Raw genomic sequence first — 16,739 nt, 5'->3', positions numbered from 1 at the left:
CTGCAGACATTTTATGATGCCTAATGTTCTTCTTTCACAAACTGGTGAATTGGAAAGTAGTCTTGAATAGAATAAGAGCTAGTGAACCAGAAACACTACTTTTTTGTCATGTCTTATTCACTTGAGAGTTTTCACACATTTTCTCTATTCATAAACCTATCATCGGTTAGTCTTTTATGGCTCCACAAGAGCATGTGTTAACTCTGTCCACTCAGTGAGAAATGTTGCTTTAAAGCCGTAATACAGTATGCTTTTGTGTATTTCAATATTAGTTGTTGATTTTTCCTTTTTATTCTTGATAGTTTTGCAGGAGAGCAGGTGAAGAGCAACGTTTTAGTCATTCTCTTGTTGGAATTAAGGTTTCATAAACAAAATAAAACAATGGATTTCAGTCATGCAGTTAGTTATACATTAAAATATGGATATACTAGTTTAGTTCCCATAATGCTTTACTTACTCGTCACAGCTGTCTCTGTCTGTCTGTCTGTCTGTCTCACTGAGTGTTCCACTTTCAAACAAAACGAGCACTGATGCTGATCAGGCCGCTGCTGTGTCACCGTGTCAGCAGCGGTTGCCCCCGGTGACAACCTACCCCCGCTCCCTGTGGTTGCGATGTCATGGCAACAGAGACAAGGGGCCACAGCTGGTGCATCGTCTCGGTTGGCCCGCACAACCGCTGCCACCAGCCTCGTCAGCTGTGGGGCAAAATCGGCCCGGCAGATGTCAACAGTGTTGAGTCAACAGAGGGTTGATTGGAGTGTGTGATTAACTTTTTTTTTTTCTTTGTGTTTTTCTTCCCTTCTCATTCCTTTCCCTTTATTCCCTTCTCACCTAACCTCTTCCTTCCCTCTTTCCTACCTCCTTTCTCAGGTGAGGAAACACATCACAGACCTGTACGAGGACCTGAGGGATGGACACAACCTGATTTCCTTGCTGGAGGTCCTCTCTGGAGTCACCCTGGTATGCATTGTTATCACACACACACACACACACACACACACACACACACACACAATATTATTCATCTTACTTACTAATATTTTTCCATCACACATTCCTCTTCTGCTCCATTACACACCCTAGCATCCCCGGTTCAATGCATCACAGTCCTGAGAATGTGGCACACACTCTTCAAAAATAATGCTGGAGTTCGAGAGGCAGTTTAAAACTTTTCCAGCTTGAAGGTTTTAGACATTCTGGGTGACTCCCTGCTCCGGGCTGGCACACTATTAATGTTTGTTAGTTTGAGCACCAGTGGCCCGACTTTGCTCAGCGTCATGATGTAAGAGCCTTAGTCCTAATGCTGACGGTAAACAGGCCACAATGTGACGCAGGCTGGTTCAGTGGCAGACAGGTAGACTAACAGAAACAGACTGCTGACTCTGGTCTGCTTATGTACACACAAGATCGCACAAAGGACACACTGCTCCTTTCTGACCCTGTCACCATCATGAACAATGATCTGAGTGAGTTAAACTGACTTTTGTTCCACAGTGTTTACATTATTTTTTATTTTTTTTTGCAGTTACGGTACTTTTGTCCCTTTTCTCACTTGGTCCTGCCCTCTTTCATTCTGTCATCCTTATCCATAAAATTTCACACTTTATCTCTTTTTCCTCTTCCTCTCTTTCTATCTCCCATCCCCCCCCCCCACCTCATTTTGTTACAATAGCAACAGAAAAGCGGCCCTGCACAGAAAAGGGCATACACCTCGCGGGCCCCCCCTCTCATCTTGCTTGGAGGGGAGGATGAGGAGGAGGAAGGAGCTCAGGGAGTATGTTTGAATCAAGGCTTCTCCCCCTCTCCCGCTCACCGCTCGCTCTGTCACTTCTGACCTCTGACCCCTCAGCTTCCCCCTCCGCCCCCAATAGGTGGAGCTGTGTGAGCTGCATGAGAGTGCCGTGCCACTGACCTCTGACCAGAAACCATACTGGGCTGCACATGACACCATACAATGCTGTGTTGCTGTATCACTCTACATGCAGGCCGTCATTTCTGTTGGGTTACAGCATCATAACATACGTGTTGATGGTTTTTATGTTTAAATTATGTGTTTCTCTTTGAGCAGACAGACAGACAGACAGACAGACAGACAGACAGACAGACAGACAGAGAGAGAGAGAGTCCGGAATGAAAGTTCATCAACCCTTAAAAAACAGGGCTGTTTTCACACGACAATGCTCTACGACTATTTTGCATGAATTGTGTATAATAAAATATCAATATTATATTAAATATCATCATACACTCAGTGGCCATTTTATTATCAATCTAATGCAATCCAAAAGAACAGCTCAACGATAAAATCTGCCTTTTATATTCTAAAGTTCAGTTCAGAGAGGTGTTTATGTAACCATACGTTTATTACTGAGGTTGTAGTTTGCAGTGGTGTTAAATTCGACCGCATCAGATTGAAAGATGCTTCTAGATGTTTTGCCCACCTCATTTACAACTTAAACAAATTAACACCTCACCAAAAAACTGAACATTATAAGAATTTGTGGCATCTATTGTATTGCATTACAATACATTTTATATGAAGTGACCAGGGAGTGTGTATTTGTAGCTGTAATTATGAAAGAATTAGCTATTTTTGAGATGTTTGACTTAAACTATTGTTGATTTATTTAATTGTAAATGCAAAACATGTCTATATTGAGGATATTGAAAGTTTAGGACTGAAAATGTAAACCTATTTCTGAAGCGGTAATAGGAAGAATCACAATAACAACAAAAGTATATTGCACTTAAAGAGCGTTTCCCTCTGATTGGATGGAAGATGTTTGAGCAGATTGACTTGCAGGTTACTTGGTTTAGCCACAGGTAGAAGAAAACATGCAACGGTGCAAACCGTGTGTCAAGCTTAGATTTAGTAATGTGTGGCATAGAAAATGCATACCTCTCCTCTCTTCTCCTCTCCTCTTGCTGATGTGATGATGACTAACCCTGAGTGTACCTTCTTTTTACCAGCACAGTGTGAACCCATATCTGCATCATGCACTCATGTACTTTTTGCAGCAAAAGTGTGTTTGTAATGTTTGTGTGTGTGCTTTCTTTCTTTGTTTCTTTGTGTCTTTCTTTGTTACGGTTTCTTTCTTTTGTTTCTTTGTATGTATGTTTCTTTCTTTCTTTCTTTTTAAACCTTGTCCATAAATGTGGCGTTGAATAAAGAAAATGAGAAGTATTATCTGATATGAATGTTTGCATTTTTCAATCTAAAAGCAGCATGGTTTGGGTGTAGTTTGCTCCTGAGTTTTGGCATGTCTTTAACAGCTCCTGTTGAAGACAGCGCCCCCAGAGGACCAGTTCATGTCAATACAACTGCGCTGACTTTTTATTTCACTGCACTGTGGATTGAATTCAGCTTTATTTGCACTCACTGCTGCCTCCTGCGTTTGTGTCACTAAAAAAAAACTAGTGAGTTTAAGTTGATTTGTTGACTTTCCTCATTATTTTCTCTCTCTCTCCTTTCTTTTTCTTTCCAGCCCAGAGAAAAGGGGCGAATGAGATTTCATCGACTACAGAATGTCCAAATAGCGCTGGACTTCCTCAAACAGAGACAGGTAAACACACACACACACACACACACACACACACACACACACACACACACACACACACAGACACAAAGTTCTGGTGGTTGTGTCTAGTCACTTGTTAGTTGAGCAAACAGTTGACAGTTTTGTCATTTATAATCCCATGAAATGAGTCAGAGGAGACAACACTTGTTCCAGATCTCTTGTCGTAATCTGTGAATTGAGACAAACATGATGAAAACGTCTAGCTCTTTTTCATTATTAACCTTGTGTGTTTTCCATAAGGATTATGAAATTGGGACACTAGAAGGGTACTCTGAGAGCGCAGGCCTCTGCTAAGGCATGCCCTATTTCACAATGTTAATGTTAATGCAGTGTGAAATGTCGGGAACTCATTTTTGTCAATTATTCCAACACCACATGCTACACCCTTCCATCAAGTTTCACCACGGCCTAACAGACAAACCAACCAACAGACAAACGACCTACACACAGACAAACCAAGCCATAACCATAACCTCCTAGCCTCCTTAATGAGTATTTGTCCAGTCTGGGGACTGTGCACATGCGTTCATATTGTTGTGTACAGATTTCAAGGTATTAGTAATTGCACACCATAGCCAACCTCGTTTTCAGGTGTCTGCGTGGCATAGTTTGTGTGGAAGCTATTTACAAGCTTCTCCGAACAAGCCTGGTGTGAAAAAAAGGCTTTTATGTAGTTTAAAGTTCCTGGTTGCTATTTATAGTCCTGTGCAGCAAATTCTACAAAGTTTACATAAGCGAGTGACTGGGCAGTTTAGAAAGAGAGAGAGAGAGAGAGAGAGAGAGAGAGAACTCTATATAACTGTACTAAACAGTTTTCATAAAGCACCTATAGACTTATCTACCCCCCCCCATACTGCGTCTTTCATTGTTTCCTCTGTCATGAATTAATCTTTCTCACTGACTGCACACTGCATCTTATCGTTTACTCTCAAACTGCAGCTCTTTCTCTCCTTTAAACCACACTCTTCCTCCATACTGTATCTCTCAAGTCCCCATCTTTCCTCAACTTGATTTCCTCGTCTCTCTTGTCTCGTTCCCTAGAGGCAGCAGCCATGGAGGACTGACCTTTTTTTCCTCTGAATCCTCTGAAAAAGAGTTTCACTGTAGGTCTAATTATACAGCCCTGGCGGCTCGGCTTAGCAAAAGCCACAAGATTTAACAAGGTCTCTTTCACATAATGGAGCAGGATGGTTGGAGCAGAGATAATTGTTTTCATCGTTAACATGCAGAAAACAAACATGATTTATGTGTTTTCTTAGCAGATCTTCTCCTTTTCAGTATTTTGTTACCAAACCAAACCAAAGATCTTCCGCTTCCCTGTTTTTAGGTCAAACTTGTGAACATCAGGAACGATGACATCACCGACGGGAACCCCAAGCTGACGTTGGGTCTCATCTGGACCATCATCCTTCACTTCCAGGTCTGTGCCCTTCACGTGCTGTTCTCTGGCTTCTTGCTCTGTGTTTTCTGTGTTGGACTCAATTTGTGGTTATTTCAGTCAAACCAGCGTGAACATAACTTCTTGAGTTCTCAATTTGAAAAGCTTAATGGGCAGCTAAAGGTTCTCATATCCAGATCTTATTGACATATTCTCTCTAATTGATTATGTAATAATTGAATTACTACCCACATCATTACTGCTTCGATTCAGTCTGGATTTTAACCGAAGCAGATTGCTCTAAATGGGGACTTAATTATTGATCTACTTTGCTGTGTTGTCCTGTTGTTACTCAGCATCTCTGTCCAGCTGTTGGGATTTGACTTGTGGTCACTGCCAGGATGGGCTTAGCTGTGTGTGTGTGTGTGTGTGTGTGTGTGTGTGTGTGTGTGTGTGTGTGTGTGTGTGTGTGTGTGTGTGTGTGTGTGTGTGTGTGTGTGTGCGTGTGCGTGTGCGTGCGTGCATGTATGTATGTGCGCAACTTATACAACAGAAAAGGTTGCTTTTTTCACCACTGAGTGGAAATCAGAAAGACTGTGTGCACGTTGATATTGTGGAACCTCTGAGCAAGATGCATTCAGAGCCTTAAGGGTTTTCTTCCAGCTACGCTAGTTGGATTTCCACATGTTACTGTAGTTCATGCAGGTTAGTGTTTTATAAGCGTATTAAGGGGTATACAATGTGACTCTGTGCTCAAAGGCATTTGGACATATCAGTGATTTAATCATGTTGTTGTCCTCCGTCTGTGGCATAAAACCACCTCTGAGCAGGGCCTTGCAGGAAGTCGTCCTTAAAACATCACAAGGACGCCGTTTGGCTTCAGTTTGGCAGTTGGAAAAGTTTGGGCGTGAAGGGATCACAGGAGACACGTTCAGTCCATAGGCATCCATATAAACCCAGAACCTCGAAAAAAAACATGCAGCTTAAAAGCTTTTCTCAACTACAAGTTTGAAATGAAGAGAAATCTAAATACTGCATTGTTGTCTAAAGGGCATTGTGTCAATCATTTGAACTTTTTCTGATTCCTGATGTGGAATATATTTCCCTAAATCTATCTGCATCACTGTGGCCTGCAGACAGGGTTGTACTCTGTTGAAATCATTACAGCTGGGCTCCCATTACCACTGGGTCCGAGGTTGCAGACAAAACCCTTTTGAGCTTGAACAAAACATTCCCAGCATCTCATTTTTATTTGTTAGGTTTTATTGCTGGAAATTTTTTTTGTCCAGTTGATTTCGGAAAGAAACATTCATGAGCCCATTGTAGTTGCTGTGGTTGGCCACTAGACTGTGCTGTGACGTGACCCTTAGCAAGGTGACACTGCCAGCTGGTTGCTATGGAAACAGTAGCGCGTGACACCCCGACAACCGTTTCAGTGGGCATGACTCAGCAGAACATCTTGTTACAGAGAGAGGGAGAGGGGGGTGGAGGGACTACAGGATTTACCCAAAGATGACCAACAGGACTGGGGCTGAAACAGGCTCCAGAGCTCTGGAGGAACTCCACGGAGGAGGTATTCAAATAAATAAAGAGATGGAAAGAATGAATTGGCCCGCAGAGCAGCAAATAGTTTCAGAGTTCAGTGGGTTCATGAGATGACGACAGTTTTAGAGCTGCAGTGAGAGACTGCACTGTGTTGTGGTTTGATGATTATCACTGTAAATGCAAGGTGGTAGATCAGCAACATGTGCCGCATACATTCCCTATGTTCAGTGTCTTCACGTCCACCATATAATTACACCCAAAAAATGCAATATAAATGGGATAATCTTATGTCAGGATTTGAACTACATCTGGCTTTGTTTCTGCTCTTTTCAAATAGACACAAGGAACATCCATCTCAAGCTCACATAGAGTCGTCCTGTTTGACAAGGACAAAAACCACCTTTTCAATTACTTTGTATTAACATCTCATTGCTCAAACTGTGAAAACACGCGGTTTTAGTGCAGTATTTAGTGCGATACACAGGAAAAAATTGTCAATAAATGCTGATTTGAATGCAGCGTTGCCCACCTATGCACTTTTACCTGCTTTGGTCTGAACATCATGGTGACAAAGAGTATTATGATGAATTCATATCTGGAAACACTCCTCCAAGTCTTTGTGACCAGTAGCAAAGAAGTGACTCAGCACATCATAGGACGTTTCTCAGTGAGCTATCATTTTTCATTTGGGTTATAACCGTTAGTCATTATTTCACTGGCCCATCAAGTTCCAGATGAGGTGTTACCTTACTCTGTCAGCTGGCCCAGACAACCTGCTTCCTCAGCAAATCTGCTGAAGTTGTTATTAACAGCTTTTCCATGTTTTTCTTGCAAATATCTGTCAGCCACCAGCTCATTTTCATCGCAAGCAAATAAAATGAAAACTCCAATAAGTTTTGCAAGAAAGCGACAAAAACTTTTATTTAAATGTTGCTTGTCAAAGCATGTAGACAGCTTTCTAGCATTTTTTTCTAACTTTCACAGGTCACAATATTAATACTTTTAATTGATACTTTTACATGCTCATCATCATTGGGAATCAAACCTGTATACCAGGTAGTGTGAATGTCAGAACAGTCAAGAAATCGTCTATAATAGAAATCCCCACTACTCCGTTTACTGTAGTTACTTAATCAAACCACTAGGTGACACCAGTTAGCTCAGTATTAAAGAAGACCCGGCTTGTTAAAAAAGTCTCCAGCCATACAGACACATCCCTGTCCGTGGGCCCTCCTCCTGTTGCACTGTGTCTGCCTGTGGTTGGCTAAGCTAGCTGTACGTCACTGCTAATTTGCAGTTCATTTCTGATCTGTTTAAGAAATTCATCACTGTTTCTCTGACTTGCTTTAAGGCAGAATCAGCAATTGGGTTCAATTCATCAGTGTTGTTACTTGGTACTAATTTAGGCCTGTGTTGCATCAATTGATCACCATCTGTGTCAGTTCACACTGCCTTCATGGTAGATTCCCACCATCAAGCAGACTGTCAAGAGCACAAACAGGAGCCTGAATTATGATAATGAAAATCCCAATGCTTCAGCGCACATTATTGACAAAAGATGTATGACCAATAGAGCTTCTGAAAGTCCATCATGCAGTGGCTGCGTCTTGTGAAATGCTGAAACTGGGTTCAGACGAAGGCTGCTGTCTGATTAGCACAGCCGATGGTGCCCTGTAGCCACAGTGAAGGGGTGAAATCCTCGGGGGCTTGATTAGTGCTTTTCTCCCATTGGTTCATGCCTTTTCCATGTGTGTTGGTGTGTGTTGTTCTCTTATGCTCTCTGTGCATTTGGTTAATGAGAGAAGATGGATTACCATTGCTTTCACCACTTTAGAGCGCCGCCTGTTAGTGGTCTCCATCCATATCTGTCTCTCTAAAAACGTTCGCTGTACATTAGGCACTTATTGTATATGCAAAGTAGTATGAGTTCTTACATCTGCAGTGCTGGTGACAAATCTTTTTCTCTTGTTGTGTTTCTATCATGCTGCACTGTGCAGAATCACATGTATGAATGAGCTGTGTTATTCAACCTTGTGTCTGTGCAGTGATGGTGGGTGTAGGCCTATAGAGGCTGTAGATGGCAACATCAACATTAAATGAGTTCAGTGGTGTAGGAGGGGAGTTACAAATCTGAATACAGCTACATTACTTATTATTTTTTGTGGGCAATATGGATCATATTTTCTATTTTGTTTTGTACCCCATTGTATACTTGTCTATTAGGACTGCAACTCCTGTTTATTTCCATCATCAATGAATCTGTAAATCATTTTGCCAATTAATCATTCAGTCCATAAAATATAAGAAAGTAGTAGCAATCTCAGTTCCCCAAAACCCCAAAAATATGACGTCCATATGTTATTGGTTTTGTCGATTTAACAGTCCAAAACCCAAATATATAATTTACAATAATATAACTGAGAAAATAGCCGTATATTATCACATTTAAGGATCTGGAACCAAAATTGTTTGGCCATTTTGCTTGACATAGATGATTTAAAGAGTTAATCCATCCGTTATTAATGGTTTTAGCACGGCACTAACCCTTTATAGATTCAAAACATCAGATTAAAAAGGGCTATTTTTGTTCTAATCCAGTGGATTAAATGCCTGTAAAAACCAGGTACTTCATCACATTGATGCAGAAATCCTGCGAATCCCATATTGCCATTAAAAAGCCTGCAATGACCGAATACAACCTGTGATAGTGAAAGCTCAGCGACCTCTGTATTTAAACAGTATAGACAAACCTCCATCAACTCATTTCCAATCCCTAACTGCTATGATGTGTGTGCCTTGTGCAGCCCCCCCCCACTCCCAATCTTAGCTCTTGATCCTTTCTCAGCCTCCATCCATCCCCTCCTGTTTTTCTTCTGTCCGTTTTCAACTTTCTCTTAATTCCCTCAAATCTCTTTCATCACTCCCTCCTTCTCCCCGTGCCCGCTACTCTTCACCCCAGAGCCATTCATAACCTGTAGCTTGATGGACAGATGGCGACTGAAGGGAATAGATGGAAAAAGAGTGAGAGAGAAACAAATTCAGGTGCTAACCCGCTTCTCATTTATGTTGCAGAAACTCAACAGTCTTTAGATTTGATTTCTCTCCCGCTCGCTGTCATTCAGGGAAGCTTTTGGGTCAAGTGTGTGTGCATGTGTGGCATAGAAAGCTGCTCACTAACAGCCGAGAGAGAGAGAGAGAGAGGGAGAGAGAGAGAGAGAGAGAGAGAGAGAGAGAGAGAGAGAGAGGAGTAACGAGCAAGCGGATAGGAGGAGGAAAACCACGGAGGGAGGGGTGGATTGTGAGAGCGAGAGATCGAGCAGAAGAGAGTGTGAAGCTGCAGCAGCCGGGAGATAAAAGCTTTTCTCTCCTTCTGCCGGCGTCTGTGAATGAGGGATAAAGCGGAAGAGTGAAGCCAGCCAAGGGAGAGACGAATCCAGGCTGCCTGTTGTCACCGCAGCTCCTGGCTTCCCCGGATCAGCAGGCCTCAAACCACAAACGCACAGCAGGACAAGACACTCGTGGACACGTATGTAGAGACGGGCTCCCACAGCTGACCGGGGGACTGCCCAACCTCGCAGGCACAAACAAACACTCCCACTCTCTCCAGGATAGCCACACGCTTGCCGTTTCTCTGGCCTCCACCGTATCAATCGGATCAATCCAGCCATGCTTGTCTGACGGAGCCACGGTTTCTTTTAGCCGGAGACGCCCTGTCTTCCTGTTTTTTGCTCCCTGCTTGTCTTTGTTTTTATTCAGGAGAGTGCAGACCCTCTTCTCCTAAACCTCTGCCGCTGTGCTGCGTGGAGTTCAAGACTGCCCTTCACTGGACACTGAATCCCTTTGGCTCTGTTCCAGATACACATCTGTACGTGTAGACTAAGTAAGTCTGCTACTTTTAATCTGGATCTTGACAAGACCTTAGCTAGAGGACCAGTCTCTTCCTCCCTTCCTCCTCTTCTGCCTCAGAGTCCAGCTCCGGCTCCTACCCCAGATGCCTCTTCCAAATTAGATCTGGTGGACGTGAGGAGTTATTAAGAGACGAAAAGGCACCACAGAAGAGAAACGGAACGAGAGCATCCCCCACCCCCCCCCCCTCAGCCTGATGTTTTTTTTTTTTGTCTCGGCATAAGACATGGTCTAAATACCTCCCCACCTGCTGCAAACTGTGGATTTTGTCAGGCTGTTGCATCGTCGCACTGCACCACCTGAGGAAGGGGAAGCTTGCTTAACTGGCAGACTGACAGCAGGACATGGGAGGTTTATGATTGGACAGCCCTGAAACGCAATTCTCAGCCACCTCTGGTCCTCAGGGAGTCTAACATTGAGGTGGGGGGAATCTTTAGACGTGCATCTAGAGGAGAGGCATGTGATGCCATAAGCTGTCTGGGGAGCTTAAGGTGGAGTCTGTCTGCATTTGGCTGCCACTAGATTTAGACCGGCACCCTACTCAGGCACACAGCTACGTTTTGTGGGTTTTCTACTACAATGAGTTGAGTCCACAGGTATCTGGCTGCCCTAGATAATCATTGTGAAGACTTTCCTGCCGATCTTGTCAATGAGAGAAATTAAAGGCAGCGATTTTGGATTTCAACATATTGACAACCACAGTCCCGTAGGAGGAGGAACGAGCACAAGCTGGACGGGTCGACACATCGCTTGAGGCATCAGCTCAACGAGCAGAATTAGATCGTGGGAAGATGACAAGGAGAAGCATCAGGGCGGGAAGCCGATGCTCTGATTGAGCATTTAACAAGCTGGCAGAGTATTGGCTGAATCTCCCAGCAATCTGCGGCAGCATTGGCTGACTGCACACTATCTCTCACCCACAACCAATCTGGGCGCCGCAGAATGAGACACCGAGCCCGCCGTTACTACAAGGGATATCGATAATACTACTTCCACTACGAGTACCGTGACGGGTAGGATTCCCACCGATGGCTGACTTGCGTTAGGGATCTTACCTCTCTCCTCTTGGACTGCAATAACATTACCACAGTGGGAGAGATGGGCATCATTAATTCATGAGCTCAGATAGCTGCTAGATCTGAGTATAGATAGAGCTCTGGCACCTGGAACCACAACAAATCTCAACATCACTTTGTGGTTTATCGAGGTAAAAAAGAGGACTCAGAATGCAATTGCTTTTCTCTCTGCGTTGCGTAGTAATCATATCTCATATTTGAGGGAATTGTGACATTGAATTATAAGTGCGATAAGACTGGACCTCTGATTCCAAAACTCCCAGAAATCCAGCAGTACATACTCTCAGACTTTCACACTTCGTTCTTATGTCACACACAGACACATGCAGTGTGTGTGAAGCTGCTGGAGCTTCACTAATGGTCTGAATAGCACCGGACTGCACTGCATTTTTCTCTCTCCCACACTCATTATCCTGCCTGACACATTGCCTTACACCAGGTAACAGCTCACCTGCCAAAAGCCCGGTGATAAATCAGACACCTGACCCTAACCACATTTATTTTCCTCCCTTGTGTGGCTCTGCTGACATAGCTGTGTCCTTGTGTCCTTGACTGCGACTACAAGTCTTCTGGGATAAACAGACCAAGTAAAGCAGCCAGCTGTCTGCCAATATTCAAACACTTTTACCCTTAGGAAGAGAGCAGGGCTTGCCAGTGCAGCCCCTGAATCCAAGTCAGGTGAGGTCAAGGAAAGAGGAAGGACAGGTGGGAGCTGTGACACGTCGGCCTGAGCTGCCTGCTTCGGGATTAAACCAAAAGTTGCCTGGGGAAGACTGAGCTTCCCTCTCTTTCCTCTGTTGACAGCTCATACATCCCTCTTTCTATTTACTAGATTTTATTTAAGATGCTGCCATGGAAAAGGGAGCTGAATGTGCTCTTCCTAACTTCACATTACTCACAGATTGAGGGAACGGTCAGTCACTTGCCAGCCTATCTGAACGTTCCCTTTCCCACTGTCTCTTTTTTTGAGGGATGGGATTTTGCACTGAAACACCTGGAATACATTTGAATCTAAATCAACATTAATTTCCCCTTCTCTGATGGATTAATTGCCTGTATTTTTGCTGCAGTTTCTTATCTTTCAACATCATATCTGTCAACATCAGAGAAATGGGGAACTCCATGGGTTGTGTCAGGCCTCCTCGGGAGGGGGAACTCGGTGGAGGCCCCCCACTTTCACCAAAGAAGCGTCTACGTTTCAGACGTAAGCACAAGGGCAAGAAGAACAGGAAAGGAGAGTTGGAACAGGAGGACTTTGAGCGACGACGAAGCCATGAGCCTGATGAAAGAGAGGAAGAGGATGAAGACGACGAGGAAAAGGCTGCAGTTATAGAAACAGCAGATTTTAGCAACAGAGCTAGGACTCTAATGACAGTGCCTGATACCCAGTTCACTCATACCAAAACGAATCTTACACTTTCCCCTGGCTTCGTGAGTGCCAGTGTAGGGGGCCACATGGGCAACAGATTACTTGAAGTGTCCCCCAAGCCCAGCCCAGCCTGGAGAGGGGTTTTCTGCCTTCCAGGGGAGGAAGACACTGTTAGCGCCATCATAGATGTCTCCAGCATCCCAAGCCAAACCACTACCACCACCCCAGTCAACACAGCCTCAGCCCTGGGCAGTACCACTCCAGGTGGAGGGAGGGTCTGTCGCGTTAAGGAGAAAGTCCAAGGGGTCCTAGAGAAACCTTGGATCCTCCGACAGAAGAAGGAGAAAAAAGAAAAGGGGAGGGTAGAGAGAGAGGAAAAGGGGGATGGGGGAGTTAAAGGAGGACCAGAAGGGACTGTAGCAGTGGTGCGGACACCTTCAGGGAGGGAGCACAAAGGTGTGGTCCATATCCGTGAGGTGGATGGCAAACTCTGTGTGGTGAGGACAGTGTACCCCAGCGATTTTGGCTCTCCGTGGAGGGGCGAGCATGACAGTGAGGTAGAGGTGCGCAAAGAGCCCCTTGCCCCATCTCCAGTCACAGGAAATATTCTCAAAGTCCAACTGTCTGAGGAAGACAAAACTAGAGCCAAGATGCCTGCAGGGGATTTCCCCATGTCCTCTAACCAAATGTGGATTCAGGAGACTAAGGCTGTCAAGGGATTTAGCTTGGACACCCCAGTTCGTGCACAGGAGCAGTATTCTCTGTTGGAGTCGGGCTATGCCAGCGACCTGCCACTAACATCACCAGAAACGGCGGGCACCACTCCCAGTCAGACAGACTGGGGAGGGCTGACCAGCAGCTCATCAGAGAGACTGGACTCGATGATGGAGAGCCCTCTGCAACAGGCGACTGTAAAATACCTGCCACAGGTTTGCATCGATCTACCTCTACCTCTTTCTTCCTCCATCTAATCTGTTAACCAACTCCGATCTTTATCTTGATCTCTGTCTTGAAGAGTGCTACGACCATTAATTGATTAATCCAGAGGGTCCCGCGGACACGGTACCAGATCTCAGGACATTTGCTACCTGGCTGTCAAGAAGCGATATAATTTGATAAGCAAAAATAAAGGTGCAAAAAAGATTGGAAACCCCCTGGATAAATCAATTAGTTGATCTGCAGAAAATTAATCAACACTAATGGCAATACATTAGTTGTTTAAGTCATTTATGAAGGAAAATGACCAACATTTGTTGGCTCCAGCTTCACAAATGTGAGGATTTACTACTCTATTATCAATTGAATATATTTGGGTTTTGGACCGGTGGTCAGATAAAACAAGCCTAGTTTAAGGACAATTTAGTTTAGTTTTTTGGTTTACACATATACAAATACTACAGATTAATATACATAATCAATAAAAGATGTGATGGAGCGATGCAAAAAACCCATAGGGCTTAATCAGGGCACTCTCTGATGCATAAGCCAATAAAAATAAACTAAAATACTGAAAAGAAAAAAAAGCCAAAAGTAAAATTACACACAGTATCAAATCATGGGTTGTTTACAAAGACATTCCATAGGGATTACATTGCACAGACAAAAACGAACCTTTTATCAGCTTTCTTAAATGGCATTACCTTGTGTTCTGGGGAATCAAAATGTTCGGACTTTTCCAGATGTTGTTCTCAGGATTGAAGGAATTTTTTTATCGAGAATATGGTGTTGAGAATGGAACCTAAAGGTTATTCATCTGCTTAACCTTTTGGGTTATTTTGTAAAAAGTTAAACAGTAACATTTTATTACATTTTATTTGTAAAGCTTGAGGTCTCTGGAGCCCAAACCAGTTGTTTATAGTGCTGCAGAGAGGCATTCACAGCTCTTGATTTGTATGAGTGATGCTATTTGAAGGGTTCCTTTGTTGTCATTTCTGCACCGTGTTTGTTGTCATGAAGGGTTATATATGTATGTATGCATGTGTGTGTTGTTATCAGCTCTTGAAAGGCACTATGCCTCTCTCTATTCTTTCTGCCTCTGTCCCCAGAGCCTAATCAACGCCGCACAGACTGTTTCTCCAGCCTTCTCTCCCAGTGTCCTTCTTCCTTCACTCCATTTCTTCCCCTTCACCTCTTTCCACTGCTTGTTATTTCCCTTACACACATAATAGCTCACTACTGACGTCTGTTAGAGTGTGGCAGACAGGCCGGGTGTTTCTTTGTGCGAGAGAAGGGTCATTGCTGCAAATGACATGGTTGCCTCTTGCTCCAAACTGAAACATGTCATTTTCAACAGCACACAATGCAACTATGGGCGTATGTCTGTGTCTGTGTAGCTCTGGTGGTTGTGGTTGACAAAGGTTACTTGGGGGGAAGTAGATGGGTGAGATCGGTTCATTCAAACATCATCACTATCATTTTCTGTTACATACTAGTCTTTTTTACATTATCTTTGTCTGTTTATTTGACTGTATTCAGCATATTTTACACAGTTTTCTGCCTGCCAGTAGGGCTGGTTATTGTTTAAAGTTTTTGAGTTTTGGTACTTGTTTCAATACCTTACTTTGATAAATAGAAACATGTTTTTGTCTACAAAAACCTTTTTATCACTAAACCAAACAACTCAGATGTTAAATGTTCTTGCCACATATCAACTTCCCTATGATAAAATAACTTTCATTTCAATCAGGATCTAATTAAATAATTAGTGGAAAAGCTTCTGAATCTTACTAGACCTTTAATGTCAGCTTTTGGTATTTGATACACAGTGCTACAGACACACACCTGACAAGCCAGACCCACATCAAGATGTTGAATTACATTTGCTGCCGCTATGGTGCGTCTAGATTTCTAGGCTAACAGACCCATTTTGGTAGGTACCAAAACAGTGCTGAAGTTACTAGCCATACCTGCAAGGACATTACTTTATTAAGTGTCAAAGAAAAGTATCTATTTAAGCCCTTTTGTAATGTCAAGAAAACGCTATGATGCATTGCCTCGTGACTCTGTACCACGTTGTTGTTTTACTGTTGACATCTAGTGAAATATAAAAGACAAAGTGCAAGGGCAGATCTTAATCTCAGTGTGTTGTGAAGCATACATTGCAGTGCATACTGTGCAAATATCTGTATGGAGCTTAGCTTATTAGTCTAGCCCAGTGCTTCTTTGTACAGTGTGTGTTTGGGATGTGAAAAATGTTTGAGGCTCAGTTGCAAGAATGAGCAGAGAGAAAGTGTGCTAGCTCACAGCTTTTCAGCTCTCCTTCACCTTGAAAATGAAAAGGCTGCTGCAGCCACTGCAGTGATATAGCAGATGACTGGCGCTTTTCACCACAGCTGCCAGAGTTAGTTGAGTTCTCCTCTACATGAAAAGGCAGTACAGTATTGCTGTGCAGTACAGCAGCTGATGGCATGGCGGGTTGTGTTTAGTGCTGCATATCTCACTTGATGCACAGTTGCTGACTCAGGAGAAACACACAAACACTGATACAGTAGATCCACAGAGGCCTCTGCTTAAGAGTATTTTTTTTCTTTTCTTTTTTACGGGGAAGCAATAATCAATACTCCAGTCTTGTGTGTTCCTGGGTCATGAGATGGGTGTGTGGATGTGTCAGGATGCTTCTGTGTTCGCTTTAAAGTGCAGCTGTCCTTTGTATGTGGCTGCATGTGATGCCCGTCTCTGCATAATGAGGGATTTGAAATTCAATGCGCATTCATCAGCGGTTTGTCTAGCCTCGAGGGGATTCCTACCACTCATTGAAACCACCACTCAAATTTATACATACTGTGTACCAGTCCTACTGTGTCTGAAGCTATCCAGCTGTCCATCCATCATCTGTCTGTCCATCCTTTATCCACCCATGCATCCTTTTAGCTTATTAAGGACTT

The 16,739-nt window shown here is 43.5% G+C and overlaps 1 protein-coding gene across 1 annotated transcript in view; it reads left to right on the top strand.

Annotated features, from left to right (window-relative positions):
- The window catches only part of macf1a (microtubule actin crosslinking factor 1a), a 246,337-nt gene that overhangs the window by 108,908 nt on the left and 120,690 nt on the right, over positions 1–16,739 (top strand). The window contains 3 exon segments of the mRNA XM_028596953.1: positions 871–960; positions 3,486–3,563; positions 4,909–5,001. Of these exon segments, the coding sequence (XP_028452754.1) occupies positions 871–960; positions 3,486–3,563; positions 4,909–5,001 (261 nt within the window).

The sequence above is a fragment of the Perca flavescens genome, chromosome 14, assembly GCF_004354835.1.
Source record: "Perca flavescens isolate YP-PL-M2 chromosome 14, PFLA_1.0, whole genome shotgun sequence".
NCBI lineage: Eukaryota > Metazoa > Chordata > Actinopteri > Perciformes > Percidae > Perca > Perca flavescens.
Note: the sequence above shows the minus strand (reverse complement) of the source record. Positions and strands in the feature narration are given on the sequence as shown.